The sequence below is a fragment of the Gobio gobio genome (assembly GCF_949357685.1).
Source record: "Gobio gobio genome assembly, chromosome: 22".
Lineage (NCBI taxonomy): Eukaryota > Metazoa > Chordata > Actinopteri > Cypriniformes > Gobionidae > Gobio > Gobio gobio.
In genome coordinates this window covers 18,116,642-18,139,441 of record NC_137118.1, presented here as the reverse complement: position 1 = coordinate 18,139,441, position 22,800 = coordinate 18,116,642, and the positions used below count along the sequence as shown (strand labels likewise).

At 38.6% G+C, this 22,800-nt stretch overlaps 1 protein-coding gene across 1 annotated transcript in view; it reads left to right on the top strand.

Annotated features, from left to right (window-relative positions):
* Nucleotides 1–197: 197 nt before the first annotated feature.
* Nucleotides 198–22,800, top strand: part of csgalnact1a (chondroitin sulfate N-acetylgalactosaminyltransferase 1a) — a 65,400-nt gene continuing 42,797 nt past the window's right edge. The window contains exons 1-2 of the mRNA XM_079804824.1: nt 198–448; nt 15,347–16,794. Of these exons, the coding sequence (XP_079660950.1) occupies nt 16,017–16,794 (778 nt within the window). The 5' untranslated portion in view covers nt 198–448; nt 15,347–16,016. The remainder of the gene's footprint in view (nt 449–15,346; nt 16,795–22,800) is intronic.

Sequence of the window (22,800 nt, the reverse complement as noted above, 5' to 3'; positions counted from 1 at the left end):
ACCTCCATCTGATATTCAGTACAACAGTGCTCTCGCGCGTGTGATTTGGTTTAATTGCGCGTGGGCTATTTGGTTTTACTTTATAAACATGCTAGCAGGGGCATTCAAAGAGTGCAGGGCAGAAATGTATACTGGTGGAGCTTAATGAGCAGAAACTGTACCGAATAAATACTGCAGATAAACAAGTTTCTCCTTCCAGAGAAGCGTGCGGGGCGTCAGGAGTGTGTCGGCTGCAGGTAACAACGCACCCTTTATGCGCGCGCTGGAGGCGGAGGCAACTCTGGGGTGGGGTGGACCGGAGGATCCGGTTTCGCCGGGAGAGAAACACAGTGGTTCACCGCTTCTCCGCTCAGTCTCCACCGCATGCTGTTCCTGCACACAGCGCGCTGTTCTGAAGGACTCTGGCCAATGAGGCACGCCGTGACAGCTCATCTTCTCTGTTATGTTGGTAAGCCATATTCCTCACACTCATGGCAACAGATGCAGACTAGAAGCATTGGTGGTCCATACAATAATAATTTTCTCTCTTAACTACTGTTTTGAACAGTTATTGAACGGTAAAATATATGCACGAGAACACTAGGGCTAGTTATCTCACGAGGAAGTTGTATCTTAAGAAGAGTCGAGTCTAAAGTCCAATTAAACAAATGATTGTTTTTTCAGCTGTGGCTTTGTATGTTGGTTTCAAACACCTAGTTGGTTTAAACCATCCTAAATTAGGGATCTAATTTTGTCCTCCAATGCTAAAATTACATATCTTCATATTTTTTTTTATATAATAGCTGTAAACAAGTCAACACTAGGGAAACAACATCCACACGAGTCATCTGAAGTGACTGTCCTTTTTTTTATTTTTTAGCTTTTTACAGTTTATTAATTACAGTATTGGTTGGTTATTTGAAATTTTGATATGTTATATTTCACATGTTTGCTGTTTCAAAATCGTTTTACTGTTTTAATTTTGCAGTAAAGCCTTTTACATTCTTTTTAATGGCAGGTTTCATTGTGATTACTTACCCTATGTAGTACGACAGCATGTTCCACTATAGGATCAATAGTATGTTAAATGAACTGTATCTTTCTTGTGGGGCAATACCAGAGGAAATGTTCAAAAGCTTGCTGTAGTCAAGTGTATGAGGCGATACAGAAACTAACATTCAAATATTGTGTGTGCACTTGTATAGAGGAGTCAGTTTGTTCAGGTGAGTTATCTGAGTCCTGTAAGAAGGAAGATTTGAGTAGTCACTTCAGAAACTTATCTAGGTAAATTATTCACTACTGTTCAAAAGTTTGGGGTTGGTAAGTTTTTTTTGAAAGTCTCTTATGCTCACAGAGGCTGCATTTATGTGATAAAAATACAATAGAATTGCAGTAATATTGTGAAATATTAAAATTTAAAATAACTGTTTTCTATTTTAATATATATTTCAAATGTAATTTATTCCTGTGCTCAAAGCTGAAATTTCAGCATCATTACTCCAGTCTTCAGTGTCACATGATCCTTCAGAAATCATTCTAATATGATAATTTGCTGCTCAAGAAACATTCCTTATTATTATCAATGTCCTATTGTGCTCCTTAATATTTTTTTATGGAAACTGTAATACATATTTCCAAGGGTCTTTGGTGAATAGAAATTTGTTTGAAAAAGAGCTGTTTTGTTAAATTTAGTGCTGTCAAATTGATTAATCGCGATTAATCACATCCAAAATAAAAGTTTGTGTTTACATAATATATGTGTACTGTGTATAATTATTATGGTGGAAATGGCCGAAATTCACTAGGCGGACTCTAGTTTGGAAAAAGGGGTGGTGGTGGTAGGGGAGGGTTTTTTTTTTTTTTCAAATTGTATTGACACTTATCTGGAACATCAGTACATTGCAAGATGAGTATGATGCAACCATGCATTTCCGTTAAAACTATGTGACCAGGTAATGGAACAAAAGCTTAACATGTCCACAAAAGATAATGTCTGAAAAAAAACATTTGAGGAATCGATAGTGCTGTCAATCGATTAAAAAAATTGAGTAATCGCACATTTTTTCTGTAATTAATTGCGATTAAAAACATTGTTTTAATATTTTTACATTGTAACAATTTAATACTTTCAGTGACTGTCCAAATTAATGTAGAAACAACTTAAATACAGTATATAAATAAAAGCTATATCAATTTCTAGTGAACTTGAAAAAAAACACCAAAAAAGATCTACATTTCTCATTTTGGTTTAGCTAAGGATTGCTGCCATCTACTGGAAAACAAACACTTCTAAAAATAAAATAACACAACACTGATTCTTCCCTACGGCCACTACTGTGTATGGCTACTTAATGTTTTTTTTTTTTTTTTTAGATTCATGTTTAAACATTTCTAAAATCATTATTATAACAATATAAACGACTTTTATCATTTTTGGGGTGCGTTTTGAGATATAAATAGCTAAATAAGCCTATTTAATATTTGACGACTGTTTATGAAAGATGTATTCAACGACCCAGTACTAATACAGTGATGTAAACTGTTCATATTTTTTTATGGGTTTTCGCCAGACATATTAGTGAATAGTGAATGTGTGCATATTTTAAATAAAATACTATTTGTGAAACGAGTCTATCGCGCCACAGGACCTCCAGATGCGCGTCTACGCGCCTTTCCATTTACTTAACATTGAAATCATTCGCTCCTGACGCTCTATTCGTGTTTGGTGTGAACGCAGCATTACAGTGTGCGTTTCTGGACGTTACCAACTGTTTTCACTCAATATATAACGGGAATTCCAGCTCTTTTCGGGCAAGACGGCCAGATCATTTTAAGATGATCATGTATTATTATTATATTTATAGACTGGATAATTTCAGGTACGTTAACACAGCTTTATCCATTTTAAAGTTTCTGTTATGGGATCTGTTAAATGGTTTCTATTCAGTTTTTCGGTCAGAGTTAATCATTCCAGATAATTTACCTCAAGCGGTCTGAAGTTCTGTGAGGAATAAGACGCGCACCGCTGGAGAAGCATTTCCATTGGCTGCAGTCTGCCGGTATTGGCCAATCACAAAAGTCGACATTGCGCAGCCAATATCACAGAATATCCCGCTACGTATTTATTATTATATATTACGCTACGTTTATGTGGATATTATATTGTTGACTATAAAATATAGAAATCCTTTGAATAATCATTTTTAAAAAATCATATAAAAATAACCTTTTTTTTCCCAACTGGAACGCCGTCCCCCCCTCGAAATTCACTCCCTGGACTCCGTCCTCCTGCGTCCCCCCCATTTCCACCCTGTGTATATATAAATACACAAACATACATGTATATATTTAAGATTTTGTATTTATTTTTTTATTACACACGCACACACAAATTTATACATATACATATATAAATGAATGAGTGTGTATTTAGATATACATAATAATTATACACAGTACACACATATAGGCTAATATGTAAACACAAACTTTTATTTTGGATGCAATTAATCGATTTGACCATACTAGTTAAATTATGTCTTTACTGTCACTTTTGATCAATTTATTGCATTCTTGCTGAACAAATTTTATTTCATTAAACAAAATCTCACTGACTTAAAACTTTCAAACTGTAGTGTTTGTACAAGGGAAGTGATTGTACTAACACTGCCAAATGCCAAACGCTGATAAAATAACAATGATTTTTAATACACTAATAAGAAAAACAAAGGCATTCCTCATTCTAAAAGCAGAATTCTAAATATAATTGTTATATAATTTTATCCTACAAAACTTAGAGGAATTCCTTCAGATAAACAAACACACTTCTACTTTTTAACCATTGGGCCCCTGAATCTGCTTCCTCTGCACTAACAGAATGATGGGTATAGGATGTAACATTAGTTAAAATAGTAATTTCATTCTTAATGGATGTCTAGACCTCACACTCCTTTGGACATTCAATGGCAGCTTTAAATCAAAACTCCATTTTAATTTCAGTCCCCACTCATTTTGCCATACTGATGAGTTTGTAATAGCAATGTCTTATTAAACTTGAGCTCTCTAATTATTTCATTTTCTTTTCTCACACTAATGCCCGCTTTCTCTCTCTCACACACACACACACACACACACACACACACACACACACACACACACACACACACACACACACACACACACACACACACACACACACACACACACATTCAAACGTATTAATATTAACAACAGTTTCCTGGGCTATCCTGGGTTTGGAATATCTGGAGCGTTTGCAGCGGTCTGTAGGTGTTTATTATACAGTATGCAGCACTGAAACAAATCAGTGCTAATTCCCTGACAATGTTGCCATGCAAATTCAAAGGCTTATCTAAATCTTCTAATCTAAATGGAGACTGAAGGTGAAAAATGTGTGATTTCTACAGAACAAAACAAGACTGACTCTACCAATAGCATGAGTTTTTGAAGCAGAACCGCCTGTTTGTCCAAATGGAGAGCGAGCAGTCCTATTCGGTGTCATTAGTGGCGCATAAATTACGCACTTTTAAGAAATAGTTCACCCAACCTTTTGTCCATACAATGAAAGTCAGTGGGATCCGTCCAATGATGTTTTGGACCCCAATCATTTAATGGACAAAAACATTCCTCTTCAGTATATCTTCTTTTTCAGGTTTGGAACGACATGAGGGGAGTAAATAATAACAGAATTTTCATTTTTGGGTGAACTGTCCCTTTTGTGCAACATACTCTGGATTGCTCAAAAGTACCATCTTATTTATCTGCAATTACTGGGATTCTTTTTGCTCTTCGTGTTCAACTCTTTGAGCCCCATAACCAGTACGTTGTAGGTTTCTCTCTTGCTTCCAGAAGAAGAATCTGGTGTCCATCTTATGTTAAAAAGCTGTCACTACAGCCCTGCCAACCTGTTGAGGAGATTGCTATGGTGACTAGGTGTCCTCAACTATGTGATCTCTATGGCAATGAGCGGTCCTGCTGTTTTGGGCTGAAAGAAGCATTTGGCCAACTGAGGCATGCCACAAAGCTTTAATAAAGAGAAGAAAATTAAAAACCAGGCTGACCCTTTACACTGCATTGCTAGTAAATATTATTTTTAGCATGTGTTCATAGTCTATTAATGTGAAAGCCTTGGTGCAGTTTTTGATTTACCATTTATATATTCAATATCATGTGATTTTTAATTAGGCTGTTTAAAATTGCACATTGCATTAACTATTTTTAACAATAAGCAATAGTTGTCGTTATTTACTGACCTTCATTTCAAAATGAGCATGAACAAAGATATTAAAAGAGTTTGGCACCGTACAACATTGGAACCCATTGACTTTCATTGTATCGACAAAAAATACGTTTTGGTCATTCTGTGTAAACATTTTGGAAACTTTCCCTGCTCAAATTTGTTATTTTATTAATAGTTTTTTCTATAGAAAGACAAACATAAATAGTGATGAAAACCAAAATATTAGATGCCATTGATGTAATACTGAGTAATCCACTGTTTTGTAGAGGGGGGTCAAACATTTTTCACCTGAGCTCTGGAGCCAAATTACAGGGTGGTAAAAATGACTCTGGAAAGATGGCAGCATCATTATTTTATTTTTACACAGAGATTGGTAGGTCAAATCTTTGTTGCATTATATGCCAACGGTGGCAGTTCAAAATGGGGAAAAAAGCCCTACTTGTGTTTTTTTGTCTTAAATGTGCATACCTGTAACTCAAGAAGTATTAAAGATATCTTAATATCCTTTTATATTCTGATTCTTAACAAACTTTCCTTTTGGTTTCTTCATTTTAAAGGCCCTGGATGGTTCAGTCCCAGAGATATGGAGATCTTAATGCGGCTCCATGAGTAAACTGGTATATTTCAGTTGTCGAAAACCAAATGTGGGCCATTTTGTACACTGATACAGCTGATACTTTTTGTATTTAAAAAAGTAATATCTGAAGAACAAATAATGTTGAAACTATTTGAAACTCTTCAGATATTCCTCTTAACAGTGGAACAGTAGATAACATAAACAGTGGATGACTCAGTAAATATACATTTGTTACATTTAATATTTTGGATTTCATCACCACTTATGTTTGTCTTTCTACTGAAAAAATATTAACAAAATCAAAAATTTGAGTTGGGGACATGGGGTTGACATGGAATGACCCATTTGTCAGAATATCTTCTTTTGTTACACACCCTCATGTCTTTTCAAACCTGTATGCCTGAGTAAATGATGACAGGATCTTCATTTTTGGGTGACCTGTCCCTTTTATTCTGCGAGTGTAGACTTCGAAAGGTTAATTTGCATATTATTCAAAGTTAGTCACTTTTTGCAATCCTATCAAAGTGACTCAAGGAAGATGGTTCAATGATATTACTTGCGTTCATTCGCCATGATGGAAATGGAAGATCAAGTTAAGAGCAATGCATTATGGGATACACTATTTTTCACAGGGATCTCTGTCGTATACAGCACATTTTGGCCATCCGAGAATTCAATGCATATTGAAAATTTGCATAAGGCGCACAGTATACATCCTATATTCTGCAGAAATTAAAAGATAATTGAGAACAGATTAATCCAGATCAGATGCTGTGTTATTATACTATCTTATTGTGCTAGGCTGTATAGATCCATTGCTGGATCTCTCCTCTGGTTGAATCAAGAGCCAATTGTTGGACAAATAGGCAGGATTTTCTGTTTCTGCTGCTGTTCAATTTGTGTTTTATAAAGATTTCAGGGTTGAGAACATTTTTATGAACGAGTGTCCTTCAATTGTGGCTGAAATGTGGGAAACGTGTGGCTACATGGCAAACCATGACCTGTCAGCACTCATTCTAGAAATGTAATGTTTTATTTTATTTTTTATGATTCAATCTTCCATGCACCCAATCAGATCTGCTGTTCGAACAAATTGGTTATGTATATCACAATCCATTATATGCTGTATTAAAACACTTGTGGCTTGTTCGGAATGGAGGGAGGTCTGAATGGCAGAGCCGTAAACGTTGTCCTTCTAAAACCGCATGGAATGAAGACAAGTGTCCTCTAATTTTCCTCTTCTGTGAGTTTTGAAGGCGTATTGTTCTTTCTTTTTTTTTTTTGTTGGCAAAGGTTGACCGTAAATATGAAGTGGCTTGAATTAGGAGGCAGCTGGATGTTGGAAACCTCAAGTTGAAGGAGGTGCAGATATTTTGTCGTAATGAGAGACTGTAGTGTGTTTTTAAAGTGCTGACATAATTTGAGATGTGTTTTGTTGTGTGTTGGTTACAGAAGGAGTATGAATGGTGGTTGTGTGTGTAGGGGCGTGTTTAAAGACAGGATTGCGTTTAAGCTGACATTAAATCAAAATTCATTCTATTTTCATTCCTAATTGATGTCCTAGTGTTATTGTGAAAATTTTTCTTCATAATCTCAAAATATAACTTGCTTCTCCTTTAAAATGACTTTTCCGCTGACTTCACCAACCCCTTTCATCCTACTAATGGTGGCAAGATCATATTTTCAAGCTAAACGAACATGAACGGCACCATAAAGTGGTAGTTATGAATTTTCTTTGAACCTCGAGTTGGGAGCATTGTCAGAGAGAAAATATGAAAGATGCAATGGGTGTAGTGTCTGTATTAATGAAAAATTACATTTAAGTTGCATGCACAAAATACAATAGTATTGTACAGTTGTAATAGTATACAATACATAGTATAGTATACAATGATTCAGGAAAATCTTCAAAAATTGAAAACACAAAGCAAAAACACACACCGGATGCACATTCTTTATTTACCATTTTGTAGAAGTAGAGACAAAAAGATTGCAAAGTTTTTTTGTAGAAAAGGTACATTGCCGTCTTGCTCCAGCTAAAGTGACTTGAACACGCGTCATCATATTTACAAATTCCCAACTCCTAAACTTTCCAGTATCACACAGGACAGACATAACCGTTCATTTCAATAGAGTTTAGCAATAGCATGTTGCTAAGCTAGCAATAGCTACTCTAAGTATAAAAATACAGTATAAATTAGATCCTTTATTAAATCTATTTTTATCTTTTAACTTATATTTTTTGGTTTTTAATGACTATTAAGTGTTGACTGGAAATTTCCGGCAGCTTAAAATGTTTGGCTCAAACAGCAAAAATAAATTAATTTTCAGTTTTAGCTGAAATAGTGAATCAATGAAATGGTAATTTAGCGCTTTTCTGGTGACACGCTTTTGTGTTAGCATGTTGCTAAGCTAACAACGCAATATAACTATAAATACTACATGAATAACAGTGTTGGCTGTTTCCCTGTTTAAATATTGGAACAGGCCTTAATACAATCAAATCAATTCCCGATTAAAATCCCACCCTACTTTTTTTTTACCTCATTAAACATCCTGTTTCATTCAGAAACATGTCACAGACATGCATAAAATGGGTTGTGAACACTTTCATGTTGAGTTGGTTTTAAAGGCAGGCCATATGGTAGGTATGATCTGGGTCGCACATGAAGAGATCCAACTTAATTAAGGGGAATGAGAATCACCTGAGGCCCAGAAGGACATCAAAGAGGCCTTTCTCTCTCTAAAGCTCCTACATTCCCTGCTTTTCTGCATTAACTTCCTTCCGTCCCCTCAGCCCCTGCTGAAAAATCCAGCACAAATCAGCATGAATGCATGTTGTCGAGCTGGTGGACCAGCATAGTCATGCTGTTCTCAAGCAAAAACCAAGCTGATGGTCCACCAGCAACCAGCATCCCATGCTGGTCCCGGCATGCAAAACATACCTTATGCCGGTGACCAGCAATGCTGGGGCCTCTCTTCCCCCTTGTTTTCCATGAATGGAACATGAGCAACACCTGGAATTGCTTTCTCTGGTGTCCTCCCTCTAATGCAGCAGTGAAACAGCAGGGCTTGACTTGGCTTGTGCATCTGTGGACTCTTTTTCTCAATCTGGATATCCCACCTTGTTAAATTAGCCGGGTCAGACAGTTCCTTAGACCTCTCAAGGGAATGCTGATGACTTCTTCAGTGGAGAAGAAGAGGACAGCAGATACAGGAATCATAGAGAAAACAACAGGCGTTGGGTGTAGAATAGACTTGCAATAAATTATTTTACACCAGTCGTTGTGATTCTGCAGCATTGCTCGGTTACACAATCCGACGCATCCATTATTTATTTAAGCATTGACGGTTTAAAGGAAAGTGGTGGATCAGGATTTTAGATCATTCATTTATGAAGAAAAATGTGAAGCTCTTTTATGTTTCTCCTCTCTCTTTTTTTTTTGTGTGCGTCAGGCTTGTCTTTGATGATGGGAGCTATACTTTCACAGAAATATAGACATGCAGCTGGTGCTGTCTAATTTAATGAGGGACCAACAGGAAGCCCATGTCAGGCACCCATGCCCTGTGGACACAGGAAGTGGTTTGATTAAGAGCGAAGTTGCTGCAGTGCACAGTAACTGTTAGGAGTGCTGTTGAAGGTTTCCTTTTATTTCCTTCTCTGTCTATCTCCTCACATCTTTTTGTCTGACAGCAGTCCATTTTCATGCCAGAAAAGTAGTGCAGATGTTGAAGTTGATGCCCGGAAAAAAATATTTTAAAAGGACGTCACACATGTCAAGTTCTTAGAAATGTAATATTTCTATGTTGGTTTCATATGGTATTGGAAAACTTATACCATTTTCAAGAAAAGTTTCAATTTAATGACTCATCTGGCATATCCATATCCAACTTTTCCTTACACAGTGAGTATGTGAGTGAATATCTCAATCATTATTTAAAAAAAGTAAGTTTAAAAGTAAGGTAAAAAGTATTTTTACAGATTTTGTGAATAATTCATAATAATCATTTGAACTAACATTTCCTTGTCATAAAGAGGTCAAATCTGAAATTTTATGAGACTTTGATACAGGTTGTGTCCGAAATCTTGTGCTCTCTGAAGTAGGTACTTATTTTGAATCAGTAATTATTTGATGACCGATTAAAATGGTAAATGGACTGCATTTATATAGCGCTTTTAACAGACCTACGGCCATCCAAAGCACTTCACATTTGCCTCGAATTCACCCATTCATACACTCATTCACACAGCCGCTGCCGCCCAAAAGTATGTTCTATGTAGTATGAATGTAATCTGGATGCACAACGTTGGCCATGTTGTCATTATCATGTGACCCACCAGTGCCAGTTGTGTCTCTTCACTGCCATTCACAAATCCTCTCCCGTGGCCTCATGGGATATTAAAGTATCCATCGTATGCGCACTTCAAAATCTCGTCGGAAGAAGTAGGTTTTTGTCACCTACTCCTTTATGAGTACTGTGAATTCGGACATACTTTTGTCACATACTGTTTTTCACCTACTATATGGTAGGGAAGTATGTGATTTCGGATGCAGCCACAGTCATGAGGTTCTCTCTCTATGATGTCATTTCCTACATGTTTCTACATATCGGTTGCACTACATGACTTTGTTATTGCAGACAATTCTTTTTGTTAAAATGTCAAGAATTGAATTCTTTTAATGAGGCTATTTTTGTCTAAATTGTGATATTTGCACAGTTTAGGTATACCAGACAATATTCAAATGAATTCTAATTCAGGAACATGTTCATCATATAAGTGGTGTATTTAAGTAACTGTATGTGTTTAATACACAAGCATGCGAAGTGCCTCTGTGTTTAAGTCCGATACTCTTACTGCAGTCAGGCACAAGGGTCAGTAAAAGCCTCTGAAAGTTAAAATTGCAAAAGGAGGGGAAAAAAACACCATTTCCTGACTGCACACCACAGCCAGATAGTATAACTGCAGCTGACTCTGCAGATGAAGGCTTGTGAAAGTAATTGAACTAATGTAAATGCGCTTGGTTTGCAAACCAGACGATACTTGTAGACAGGCTAGAGCTTTCACACTGATTAAAATCCTTGAGGAAGTTGTAATAAAATAGTGACCTGAAACTGAAGGTATTAATAGTATTGTTGCAAAATGTTGTTTATAGAACTTGAGTCTTATTTATTTCTGCTAATAAATCTAGCTTAAGCTGGTTGCTGTGTTTTGGAATAAGGTATCTGGTGTTTAGTTGGTAGAGCTGGTAGATCGTCAATCAAACCAACAACCTTTTGGTCATGACCAGCTTATACCAGTTAGCATGTTCCAAAACACAGCTGTATTTTCCAACAGGGATGATAAAGTTTGACCACAGAGTAGGCCAAAATCTAAAGAACAAATCGCATCTATTAAAACAACTACACTCTGTTTCAGAAGGGAAAATTGAAGTGTCCCTTTCTCATTAGTTTGAGGTTGTCAAGCCCCTCCTAAGTTTCCTCAGTGCTGTTCAGCCGTGTGTTTGGTCCGTGGTCTTGGCTCTGGTGTTGTATGGCATGGGCACAGCAGGGAGAATGAATTGCTGGCAGACTCGTGCTGTGCTCATCCTGGCTGCTGTACGAGTGAGCTGGAATAGCGTAACATGGTGTGAGGCGTCTTTTCACCACTCACATGTGAGCTCTTAAATGAGACGAAGAGAAAGAAAAGATTTGTTGAATGGCATTCACTCTTGTTATACAGCAACTGTTCCAGCTCACACGTCTTTGCCGTTGTATACAATATCTAATGGGTTACAAAATAGGAAATTAATCCTGATGTAAATTGATGAATAAGTGATTGAATGAATGAATGAATGAATAAGTCAGTGGATGAGATGAATAATTAAGTGTGTATATTAGTAAAGGATTTGAAGAGAGAGTGGGTGAATTGGTAAATAAGTAAACAACTGAATAAATTTAGTGAGTGAGTTAATGACTCTACACCAGGCACGAGTGGTAGGATGTGTCAAAAGCCATTATAACCTATTATAATCAATAATACTGACAATGGTCGTGCACAGGTTAAACATTGCTAGTGTGAATGAATATGTGATTTAATTAATCAGTAAGGCCCTGTTTACATCTGGTTTTAAGATGCAATTTGGTTGAATGGATGATGTTAAATACAAGTGTAAACGGGGTCTAAAGGATTTTTTGTAATGTAAACGCAAAATGTGTTTGAATAGGCACAAAAACTGCCTACTCTTTGCCTACTGACTTAAAGGATTAGTTCACTTCAAATTGAAAATGTCCTGATAATTTACTCACCCCCATGCCATCCAAGATGTTCATGTCTTTCTTTTTTCAGAGGAAAAGAAATTAAGTTTGAGGAAAACATTTCAGGATTTTTCTCCACACAATGGACTTCAATGGCAACCAAAATGTTGAAGGTTCCAATTAATGCAGTTTTGAAAGGCTTTGAAGGGCTTCAGAAGCTCTGCATGATCCCAGATGAGGAATAGGGTCTTATCTAGCGAAACCATTGGTCATTTTCTAAAAAATTTTTTAAATTAATATACTTTTAAACCTAAATTGCTCATCTTGCGCTGCTCCGCGACACACCACGGATTGCGCAATCACATTGATTTGGACCTTTAACATTTTGGTTGCCATTGAAGTCCATTATGTGAAGAAAAATCCTGAAATGTTTTCCTCAAAAACGTAATTTCTTTTCGACTGAAGAAAGAAACACAAACATCTTGGATGAGATGGGGGTGAGTAAATGATCAGGAAATATTCTTTTTAAAGTGAACTAATCCTTTAATGCGTAAACATGGGACGCACGCTAGCCAGATGGGATTTAAACTTTGTTGGCATTAAGACCCAAGTTTGGTTTACAGATAGAAAACCTACCAAGCACAATGTATTCTCGAAATTCCTGATTTCTAACTGGTCTTGTGGCTATCAAAGCAGAAAAAAAGCTGTTGCTCTCCGTATGTTTTTCCGTCGTCTCCTTTCGAGTTCATATGTAAATTGTGCATGTTTATTTATTTACTCATTAGATCAAAAGACATGTAAAAAAAAACAATATATTTACCCTCCCATAGACCCTCACGACAGAAGTTGTTGAAAGTCGACAAAAGAGACCGATTAAAATGCCAGGTATACGTCTCCCTCGTCTACTACTACCAGATGTAAGCAGGACTTTCAAGTGAAAGAAAGTAATTGAATGAATCAGCCAGTGAGTGTAAGAAGGACTGAATAAGTGATTGAATGAATCTGTCAGCCTTGTATTTTTTGCATCTTGTGCACTTAATACCCACAAATACGTGTACAAAGTACCAGCCACACCTGGGACTAATTAAACTCAATAAAATGTCTTTTCACTGTATTTATTTTAGTCAGACGTCTTGTAGTGCTGGAGTGATATGCAGTAACTTCTGAATAAATTTCCCTCGCTACTTCTTGTGAAGTGATATATCGATGATCGCTTATTCCCAATGCGTAGTGTCTTTCACACTTAAGTTTGAGCATGTTAGCTCCCTTCGAATTAGGGTGCTTTCACACTAGCAGCTTTGGTGCGCACCCGGGTTCGATTGATGTCAGAGTTCGCTACGTTTGGATCATGTGAAAGCGGTCTTCCGAACTCGGGTGCGCACCCGCGAACCGTACCAGAGTCCGCTTAAAAAGGGTGGTCTGGGGTACGGTTCATGTGAACTCCGGTACGGTTCGATGCTGATGTGAACGCAATCGCACTAAATCGCGGAAGTGAACCGCTATTAATGACGTATGATTTGATAAAAATGTGTGTTTGTGTGTGTTTCACTCATTTTCCTGACGAGCATGACTGACATACTGCAAGCAGAGAGCTGTAAATCTCATTTCTGCTCGTCTTCAGCGTTTTTTAGAGCATTTGCAGTACATTTGCGGCATATAGACGCAAGTGCCATTACTTACTGAAGCTTTAGAAACAAAACCAACAGTTAAAAAACTAAAATATAAAAGTGAGGTGAGCAACACTATGCATTTCGCCGCCTTCACGCTCGCTGTCGTTACTAAGCAACCGGGTAAACAGCTGCTGTTTTGACGCAAACGCACCCCGGTTCGGAACCAAATAATATAATATGAACACAGTCCAGCGGGGGCACGGGGAGCGGGGAGCAATCGAACTCGGGTTCGGTCCAGGCAATCGAACCAAGTGTGAAAGCACCCTTAGAATCTCCCTCAATGGCTCGTTTCCACCGAGCAGTACGGTTCAGTACAGTATGTGGCTGTTTGTCAAGACGACGAGCTTTGTTTGAGCCGAGGCTGCAAGGGAAAACCCAGTCAAAATAGCATGCGCAAATGACGGTTCTCTGTCAACCAATCAATGTTCTGCAATTATCTAGCTCCCCTCTTTAGTACCAGACTACTGTGCTAGGTACCCCAACGGAAGGGTGGCAAAAAGTAGTATGGTTTGGAATTAGGGTACCGTTCACAAATTCTGACAATGGAAACGGAAAAAATTGCATACCGTACTGAACTGTACCACTCGGTGGAAACGAGCCAGAAAGATGCCAGAATTCCACTTCACAGGGCACTTACAGTGGAATGGAACTCGCCTTGAGTGAGTGAGTTTACAAATGAATACAAAAGTGATTCAATTAACTATACCGGGAGTAAAGGAATGAATGTAACGAAGAATAAGTGATTGGATGAATCAGTAAGTGAATGAATGATTTGAGTAAGTGAATGAATTGATGAGTTATTGTATAAATAGGTGAGTGAGTGAATTGATGGATGGAGTGTTTTAATAATTGAGTGAGTTCATATTTGAGTGCCAGTCTCAGATAAATAGACATCCCCCTCCTCAGTGCTGGTCTGTGTCCAACTCTCCTTGATACAGTCCAGTATTCACCACTAACATAACTAATCCTTTCATTAAATCAAGCCTCCCACTAACCTATAAAGAGCTAATTGTGTGGTGAGTCAGCACACACAAGCACTCACACATATTCAGAGATTCCTACATCTCTTTACGCTCCTTATTTTTTTTTCCATGTTGTATCTTTTACCACCGCAGCTTTCCAACTTGCTAACACAGTGTTCCTGTGTGTTCCCGTGATCACAGATACACATGTGTTTGTGACTGTGTGCATATGCATGTGTGTATGTCTATGAATGCTCTACCTTTCGTGTATGTTTGCTCAACTTACAGTGCGGCTGTTCTTCCCCAGTGTGAGTTGTCAGGCATGTTCCCATAAGTCTGCTTTTAACACGCATCTCTTATTTTCACACATCAGTGACAGCACTGTTCTCCAGCACTGGAGCCGTCCCAGAATGCTTTGTTGGCTGCGTAGGTCCTGAATTTAGATCTTTAGGTCACTTTAAAATAAACACGGCATGTTTGGAAGTAAGATAGACTAACTTGAACCCTATCCCCCTCATCTCTGTTTTGTCTGTTTAATGGTATGATAATGCCAAGCTATCAGCACTGATGTACTTTGAAGCCAGACTAATTAACATATTCACCTACGAATCTGGCTTTACAGAACTTAATCAATTTAATCTTCTTTTCTCTACCTTTTTTGTAGATAAATCTGTGAAGATCAAAAGCGACACATGATGAAACATGCAGAAGACTCTGAATAGATGAAGGAAGTAATACAGGCTGCCTGAAAACTTCTCAACAACTTTGGACTGTTATATGAAGTTGAAAGAAACGGATGGTATATGAGCAGTCTCCAAACTCATTTCGAATGGACCATAGCCATTGATAGTCCTAATGGCTAAACCTGCAATGAATGTTTTTCTCTTTTGGGTCATTGGGAGGGCTGTAGAATGGAGGATCCATTCCAGACATTCTCTCAAGGGTCTGTCACGCTACCTCCAAGAAGAATGAGCAATTTTCACCAGATGGAGATATGCGCATGTTGCTACTGAACTGGTCCAATGGTTCAGTTGTCTGGACCGAGAACTAATAGTACCCTGAAGAAGAGGAAGTGCCCGTAACTTGACCCATGACAAAGTATGTGGCTGAAGAGCCAGGCTGAAGTTTAAAGAGTGGGTGAAATGGAATCGACAGTAAAGTAATGAACAAAACTTGCTTTGTGGTCTGCACCTGGGAAATTTGAGACTTTAGTCAACCGACAAAACACAAACAGTTCTTCTTCTTTTTAATCAAAGTGACTTTAACAAGTGAGTGACTTTAACAAGCAGTTCTGGTGTAGGCAGCCTTTGGCTGATCTTTACATCTTGTTTTTGATGGTACGCACAGATGCCCCAACTTTATTGAACTACATCTTCTTACCTGCCTTGTTGTTGAGGTTGTCAGTTGTGATGCTGCGCAGGGGTCTACTGGCCTGGCTCTCACGTGTGGGTGTTCTGTTAGTGGTGGTGTGCTGTTGCCTTTCCCTCCTTTATGTCATCACTTGCAGCCCCCACGCTGATGAGCTCATGGCTGGGCAACCGCTTCCCAGGGCTGGAGGGATGGCTATTGCTGGGGGTCCAAGCAGGCCAGGTGGTGTTGGAGGTGCCCCCATTGGCCCTGCTGGGCGGGAAGGGTTCCAAGCTCTGCTACAAGAGCGGGAAGAGCAGCACCGGCAGCATATTGCCAGCTTAAAAAAACAAATTGCTCAACTTAAAGAGGCTCTCCAGGAACGGAGCGAACAACTTAAGGGCATGCAGAACTCTTTGGAAAAGACAGCTGGGAGGGGCACGGGGGGTGATATGGCTGACGATCGCAGTCACAGCGACCTGCAGGAGTTCCTACGCAGCCAGCTGAACCGGGCCGAGGTGCACAGTGGTGTGCGACTTCCAAGCGAGTATGCGGTGGTGCCCTTTGAGAGCTTCACCTTACAACGCGTCTACCAGCTGGAAATGGGGTTGACCCGTCACCCCGAGGAGAAGCCGGTGAGGAAGGACCGCAGGGACGAGCTGGGGGAGGTGGTGGAGAATGCGCTGCACTCCCTCAATGCACCAAATCAAGGTGGAGACAAAATGAAAGCCAGTAAAGTCTACACCCCATCAGACTTTATAGAAGGTAAGAAGCTACTTATAGGAATACTCCAGGCTCCGTTCAAGTTAAAGGGTTAGTTCACCCAAAAATGAAAATTCTGTCATTAATTACTTACCCTCATGTCGTTCGACACCCGTCAGACCTCCATTCATCTTCGGAACAGAAATTAAGATATTTTAGTTGAAATCTGATGCCTCCATTGGCTCAATGGTACTCTTCACTCTCAAGACCCTTAAAAGGTACTAAAGACGTCGTTACAAAGTCCATCTCACTACAGTGGTTCTAAAATAACTTTATGAATCGGCGACAATAGTTTTTGTGCGCAAAAAAACCCTAAATAACGACTTACATAGTGATGACTATTTCAAAACAAAGCATCATGAAGCTTCGAAGCGTTATGAATCACTGAGCTGAATGATGATTCGGATCGCGTGTCAAACCGCCAAACTGCTGAAATTTGGCGATTCAAACGGCTGAATCGACTCAGTGATTCATAACGCTTCGAAGCTTCATGATGGTTTGTTTTGAAATCGGCATCACTATGTAAGTCGTTATTTAGGGTTTTTTTGCGCACAAAAACTATTGTCGCCGATTCATAAAGTTATTTTAGAACCACTGTAGTGAGATGGACTTTGTAACGACGTCTTTAGTACCTTTTAAGGGTCTTGAGAGTGTAGAGTACCATTGAGCCAATGGAGGACTTTCAGAGGCATCAGATTTCAACTAAAATATCTTAATTTCTCTTCCGAAGATGAACGGAGGTCTGACGGGTGTCGAACGACATGAGGGTAAGTAATTAATGACAGAATTTTCATTTTTGGGTGAACTAACCCTTTAAGCTCAATCGACAGCCAATCTGTAAATGTTAAAATGCTGACTGTTTCAATAGTATATCCACAAGATGTAATCAATATGCGTGTTAACATGATTTTAGTGTTGCATGGTGTAAGTTAAGAGTGGTTTGGAAAGGATGGTAGGAGTTATTTGGAAGCCTGTTTGGAAACATTAGTTATGTTCTTCCATTTAGGGCTGCTAGTGCAGAGATGAAAAACATGAATACTGTACCATAGGAAATCTCTGCATGTCTGTGGGCCATTGATTTAGATCTTTAGAGTTTGCTGGACATATTTGGAAAAAATCTATCAAAATGATCTCTGAAGCATGTTGCAGAAGTTGTATGCTGTTTCTTGCATCCTTAGGACTAAATCGGCAAAACAATAGAGCATCCTGTAACAGCATGCTAACATGCTAAAGCTAGGATATCCTGTGATGACTCTAGGAAATGAACACAGCTGGTTTATATTCAGAGCTGTGTCATCTCTGCCGTTTCCTCTAGAGAGAAAGTGACGCATCTCCGTGGTTATAGACTTTACAGGAAATGCATAATTCATGTTGCTATGCACCTTGTTCAACTATAATAACTGTTCCCAGCACTTGAAACTGAAATGCTAGAATTGAACTATGGTTAAATTGCCAACTTTCAAGATCAGGTAGGTGCAATGATCCAGTGAGGTAAGCTGAAAGCAGAGATGAGATTTATCTGAACTTAAAGGGGTGGTAAAACACATTCTTTTGAAGGCTTGGCTGTGTTTGTGGGGTGCACTGTAACATGTGTTCATGCTTCGTTTTAAAAAAAATTGCCTTATTTGTCATATATTTGACCTTTATTCTACACTGCTCTGTCCCTCCTTGTAAAACGGTCTGATGCTTTCCGGGTTGTATGAAGCCAGTCCCTCAAAAATACGCAGTGGGCTCTGATTGGTTAGCTGGCCCAGTGTGTTGTGATTCGCTAACCGCAGTGCACGTCGGAAACGTCACGCCCCTTACCGGAGGCTGTTCAGTATTAGAAACAACGGCGTCAATAAAACCATATGAGCTCGAATCAGACCCAGAACATTTTAGTGAAGATGATCGAGCAGAACCTGTTCATTCCTCAAGAGTAAAGACTGCGGATCTATAATGATTGCTACTGAATGGCACTTTAACTTTTGTATTTTTAGAACGATTATAGCCAAATATCTGTCGCAAGAACTAATGTTAACCCAAAACGAACACTAAGCACTGACTTTAGTAAGTTAGCCAAATCACACACAGAACCATGTTTAGCATGCCTGAAGATAAACAATACATAAAAGCTCTAATCAAAGAATCATTTACACTAATGCCAGGTTCGCTGTTGAGATTTTAACGTTAATGTTTGTAACGTTAGATGTTCGTCGGATATCGTTAAGTATGAATGAGCATTTAACAGACTGGTTTGCAGAACAGCGCTGTCATCTGTTTACTTCCTTGCTACAACCTATTACAGGAAAACACATCGATGAAAAATAAATCAGACTTACAGGTTGTGGCCCGTGAACAGCTTCTGTTTGTAAATCCAGCTTTCAGGACAAGCCGTTGTGCATATCCTGTTTTGAACTCGCGAAGTTTGTGGAAGTTTGTGTTGTCCTCCGTGAAATGTGCAGCGCGCGCGTCATGCATCCACGCACCGGCAGTGTTTTTTTCACGCAGCTGACGTTGTGCAAATCTGGTATTGAAATCGCGAAGACGGTGGATGTTTTCCTCTGTTAGATGTGCTTAGATGTTAGATATCCTCTGCAGGGAGCCCTGCGTGCGCCTGATTCCCCGCTGACTCAAACACACGTGCATATAACATGCTGTATGTTAAACGCTCTGCAACGCACCCCCGTCCCTATGAAGGCTGAACAGAGCAAGTACCCCAGACCTGCAATCCGGATGAAAATAACAGCGTTTCCTCGGCATCGCGGCAACAACACTCCAGCCTACTAACCACAACAGCGCCGCGATACAAAATGGCCTCACCCCCCCCCCCCTATTTAATATTCTCGGAGGAGGGGTTTATGTAAATATTGAGCCTGGTGATGTCAGCAAGCCCTGGAGGAATGTGTGTAGTCGCCTACTGGCCGTTTGCTGTAGTTCTTAGAAACTGATTTCTTTAAAAGCAAATATCTCCCTTTGCTTTCAACTTTGAACGTTGTAACTTTGCAGATGTTGTTTATGCTCAAGCAGCAACATTACACGCTAGCTAAAGTTAGAATAGTGAAATCGTGGTTTACCACCCCTTTAACATTCCTGCTGAAAAGACCAGTTTCATAAACTTAGCCAGTGTGTTAAGACTAACTATTTTGACCCACTAGCAGTTAACCAAGGGGTAATTATTCTTGCTTTTCCAAATCAAATTATACCCACAATACCCTTTTACGTAACTGACAAAGTTATGAACAGTCTTAAAGAAAAAATACAGATTACTAACTTTTAAGACTAGTCTCACTCTCAGTATAAAGCAGTTTATGCAGTCGGCCACAGCTTAGAATTTCATGCTGGTTTGTTGCTGGTCTAGCTGGTGTTTAAAAACTTTTTTACAAGGAAAAAGGTTATTTGGTGCATCTTTAACTTGTCAAGTTGAGCCTCTTCTGAGTTCTTTTTTCGACTGTATGATTGAATAGACCTACTCTACTTCACATCAACAATGGAGAGCTTGTGAAGAATTCAAAGAGAGCCAAGGCCAAGTTTTAGCCAGAAGCCCTGTCTGTAATAACTTACAACTCAGTGTCCAGACACAATGTCAATTTACCTAGCCGTCTTACTAATACTGAACAAGACTGTATAATATTGTTGGACATTCTAAAAATATTTGGTCCTGAAAAAACACAGGAAAGCTGACCATTACGCCTGAAACGGTGCTTTAGCAAACAGGAATGTTTATAGAAAGCCTATCTTTTCTACCCACAAAATAACTCTCCCACCCTGTCCCTCAAGGGATATATGCATCTCTCTCATTATCCTGTGTCCGTTATCTCTGTTGGCTAACTGCATATTTACCCAGACCCATTTTGTGGTGACACGATCCAATTTAGAGGGGGAAAGAGATCCCAAGTCATGCTAAAAGTGCAATATTTCCCTGAGATAATGTTACCAATGTTCGGTAACTCACATGATTATGTTGAGCGAAGAAATGTTTTGTCTTCCTTACTGTAGCTAGTTTTTCAGTGGGGTGGAGTTGAGCCTTGCGGGTTATGCTTTGATGTCTTAGCTGTTAGTAGCTTGTATTGATTCAGATTGCTTCCCTAATGGCCCTGTTTTCCCATAAATGCATTTTATGTGTGGAATGGAAAGGGCTGGACATGATAATAACTGGATAATTATTCCAGTTTGCTGGTTTGCTAATGCAGACATCACTGTTGCTGTTTGGACAAATTTGTATAGCTTGTTGAGGTGTGCTTTAATTTATCTAAATGGTCAAACTTATGCGTTTCACAGATCCCACAGACTTATTGAAAGAAGGTCTCAAGACATTAATGGACCAGAAAACAGTATTATGAAGGTGGGGTCTGTTGACTTTGTCCAGTAGGCAACCGGATACTGTAGAAACCTTCCAGAACACTCAAGCAATTGCATAGAGAGGTTCTAAAATTTATTACAAATTGGATACACATATTTCCCAGTGTAGATCATAATACTATTACTGTACTGTGCTACCAAAGCTAATTAAGTATGAAGCTGTGAAGTATTCATACTTCATACAACCCTTAACCGAGTGGGAATGTTTTGTGCAAACCTTGCATGAGGGTGATTTTCCTCTAGAATTATGCCTTTTATAGCACTATCAGCACCACTGACATGGAACCTGAACAATACACATTTGTTGCTGTACAGTGCAGATCTGTCTAAAGGATCATTTTCAGAAGCGTGAAAGTATGTTACCCAAGCCTCAGATGACCTGGTGCCCGTCATCTCAACATCTGCTCAGATGTTTCTTCTGTAATTCTTTATCATAATTCCATATCTTTGCTCAATTTAGTCTTCAAAGAAGTTCAAATTGCAATGTGCGAATTTCATTGCAGACTTTGCTAGCGTCTTTTCTGAGGAGACTTTAATGAACATCTCCAAATGTTCTCCATTCAGTCTCTTTGCTGTCTAGGAGAAACGATCAAGATATTAAAGAGATCTCATGCGAAGTCTAGTTAGTTCTATGTCACACTTAAAGGTACAATATGTAACATTTTTGGATTAAAATATCCAAAATCCACTAGAACAATGTTATATATTTTGTTGACTTGTGTACTTGCATTATCCCATTCCCAAATGTTTCAGAGAATGTTTATATCCGGAGAAATAAGGCATGTCCGTGCATCGCCTATCAATGACATCATACCCGTGTTACCCTCGATTTCCAGTTTTATTATGCAGAAAACATGGAAACAACAAAGGCGCTTTAATATATGTATTTTATTAGACAGGTGAGCAACTGTTTAGATGCATTAATTGACAGAAAACTAATCATTGTTATATAGCTCAACACAGTTAGACTTATTGTTTAAATCACGTTTTTTTTTTTTTTTTTACAGGGAGTACCATGTTTTCCCATGCCTAATATCAATCTAGCTTACTGCAGTGTGCAACAAGTGTCTCATAGGAGCTGCCGAGGAAATGCACAGAGTAGCATTATAACATTATAACTTCCAAGACACTCAAATAATGTATCTTATATGATAAAACAGTGTTGCGTTACCCAGGGCCGTTTCTAGCCATTTTGACGCCCTAGGCGAAATCCTTATTGGCACACCCCCCAGCCAAATCTTAAAAAGCAACATGGTATTACTGGTATTAATTTTAATCCTTATTAACATATATATATATATAGATATAGATATATATAGATATAGATATATATATATATATATATATATATATATATATATATATATATATATATATACACACACACAAATACAATTTGGAAACTACGGATAAAAGCTTGACCAGTCACATGAAAGTAACAAGAATAAATATTGATTCAGTGTGGTCTTTGTTTCTCATTGACGCTTGAGCTTTCCGCTATGCCCTGTACGACACTATTAGAACTGAATTAATCGATTCAGCTTTCAACACCATCCGTGAGGATGCATTAAATTCGACAAAGCGGTTTAATAAAGGATGTAATTAATATTGTGAATTAGCACATTTTATTATACCATTTTTAAATTGGCCGTTAAAGTTTTATATGGG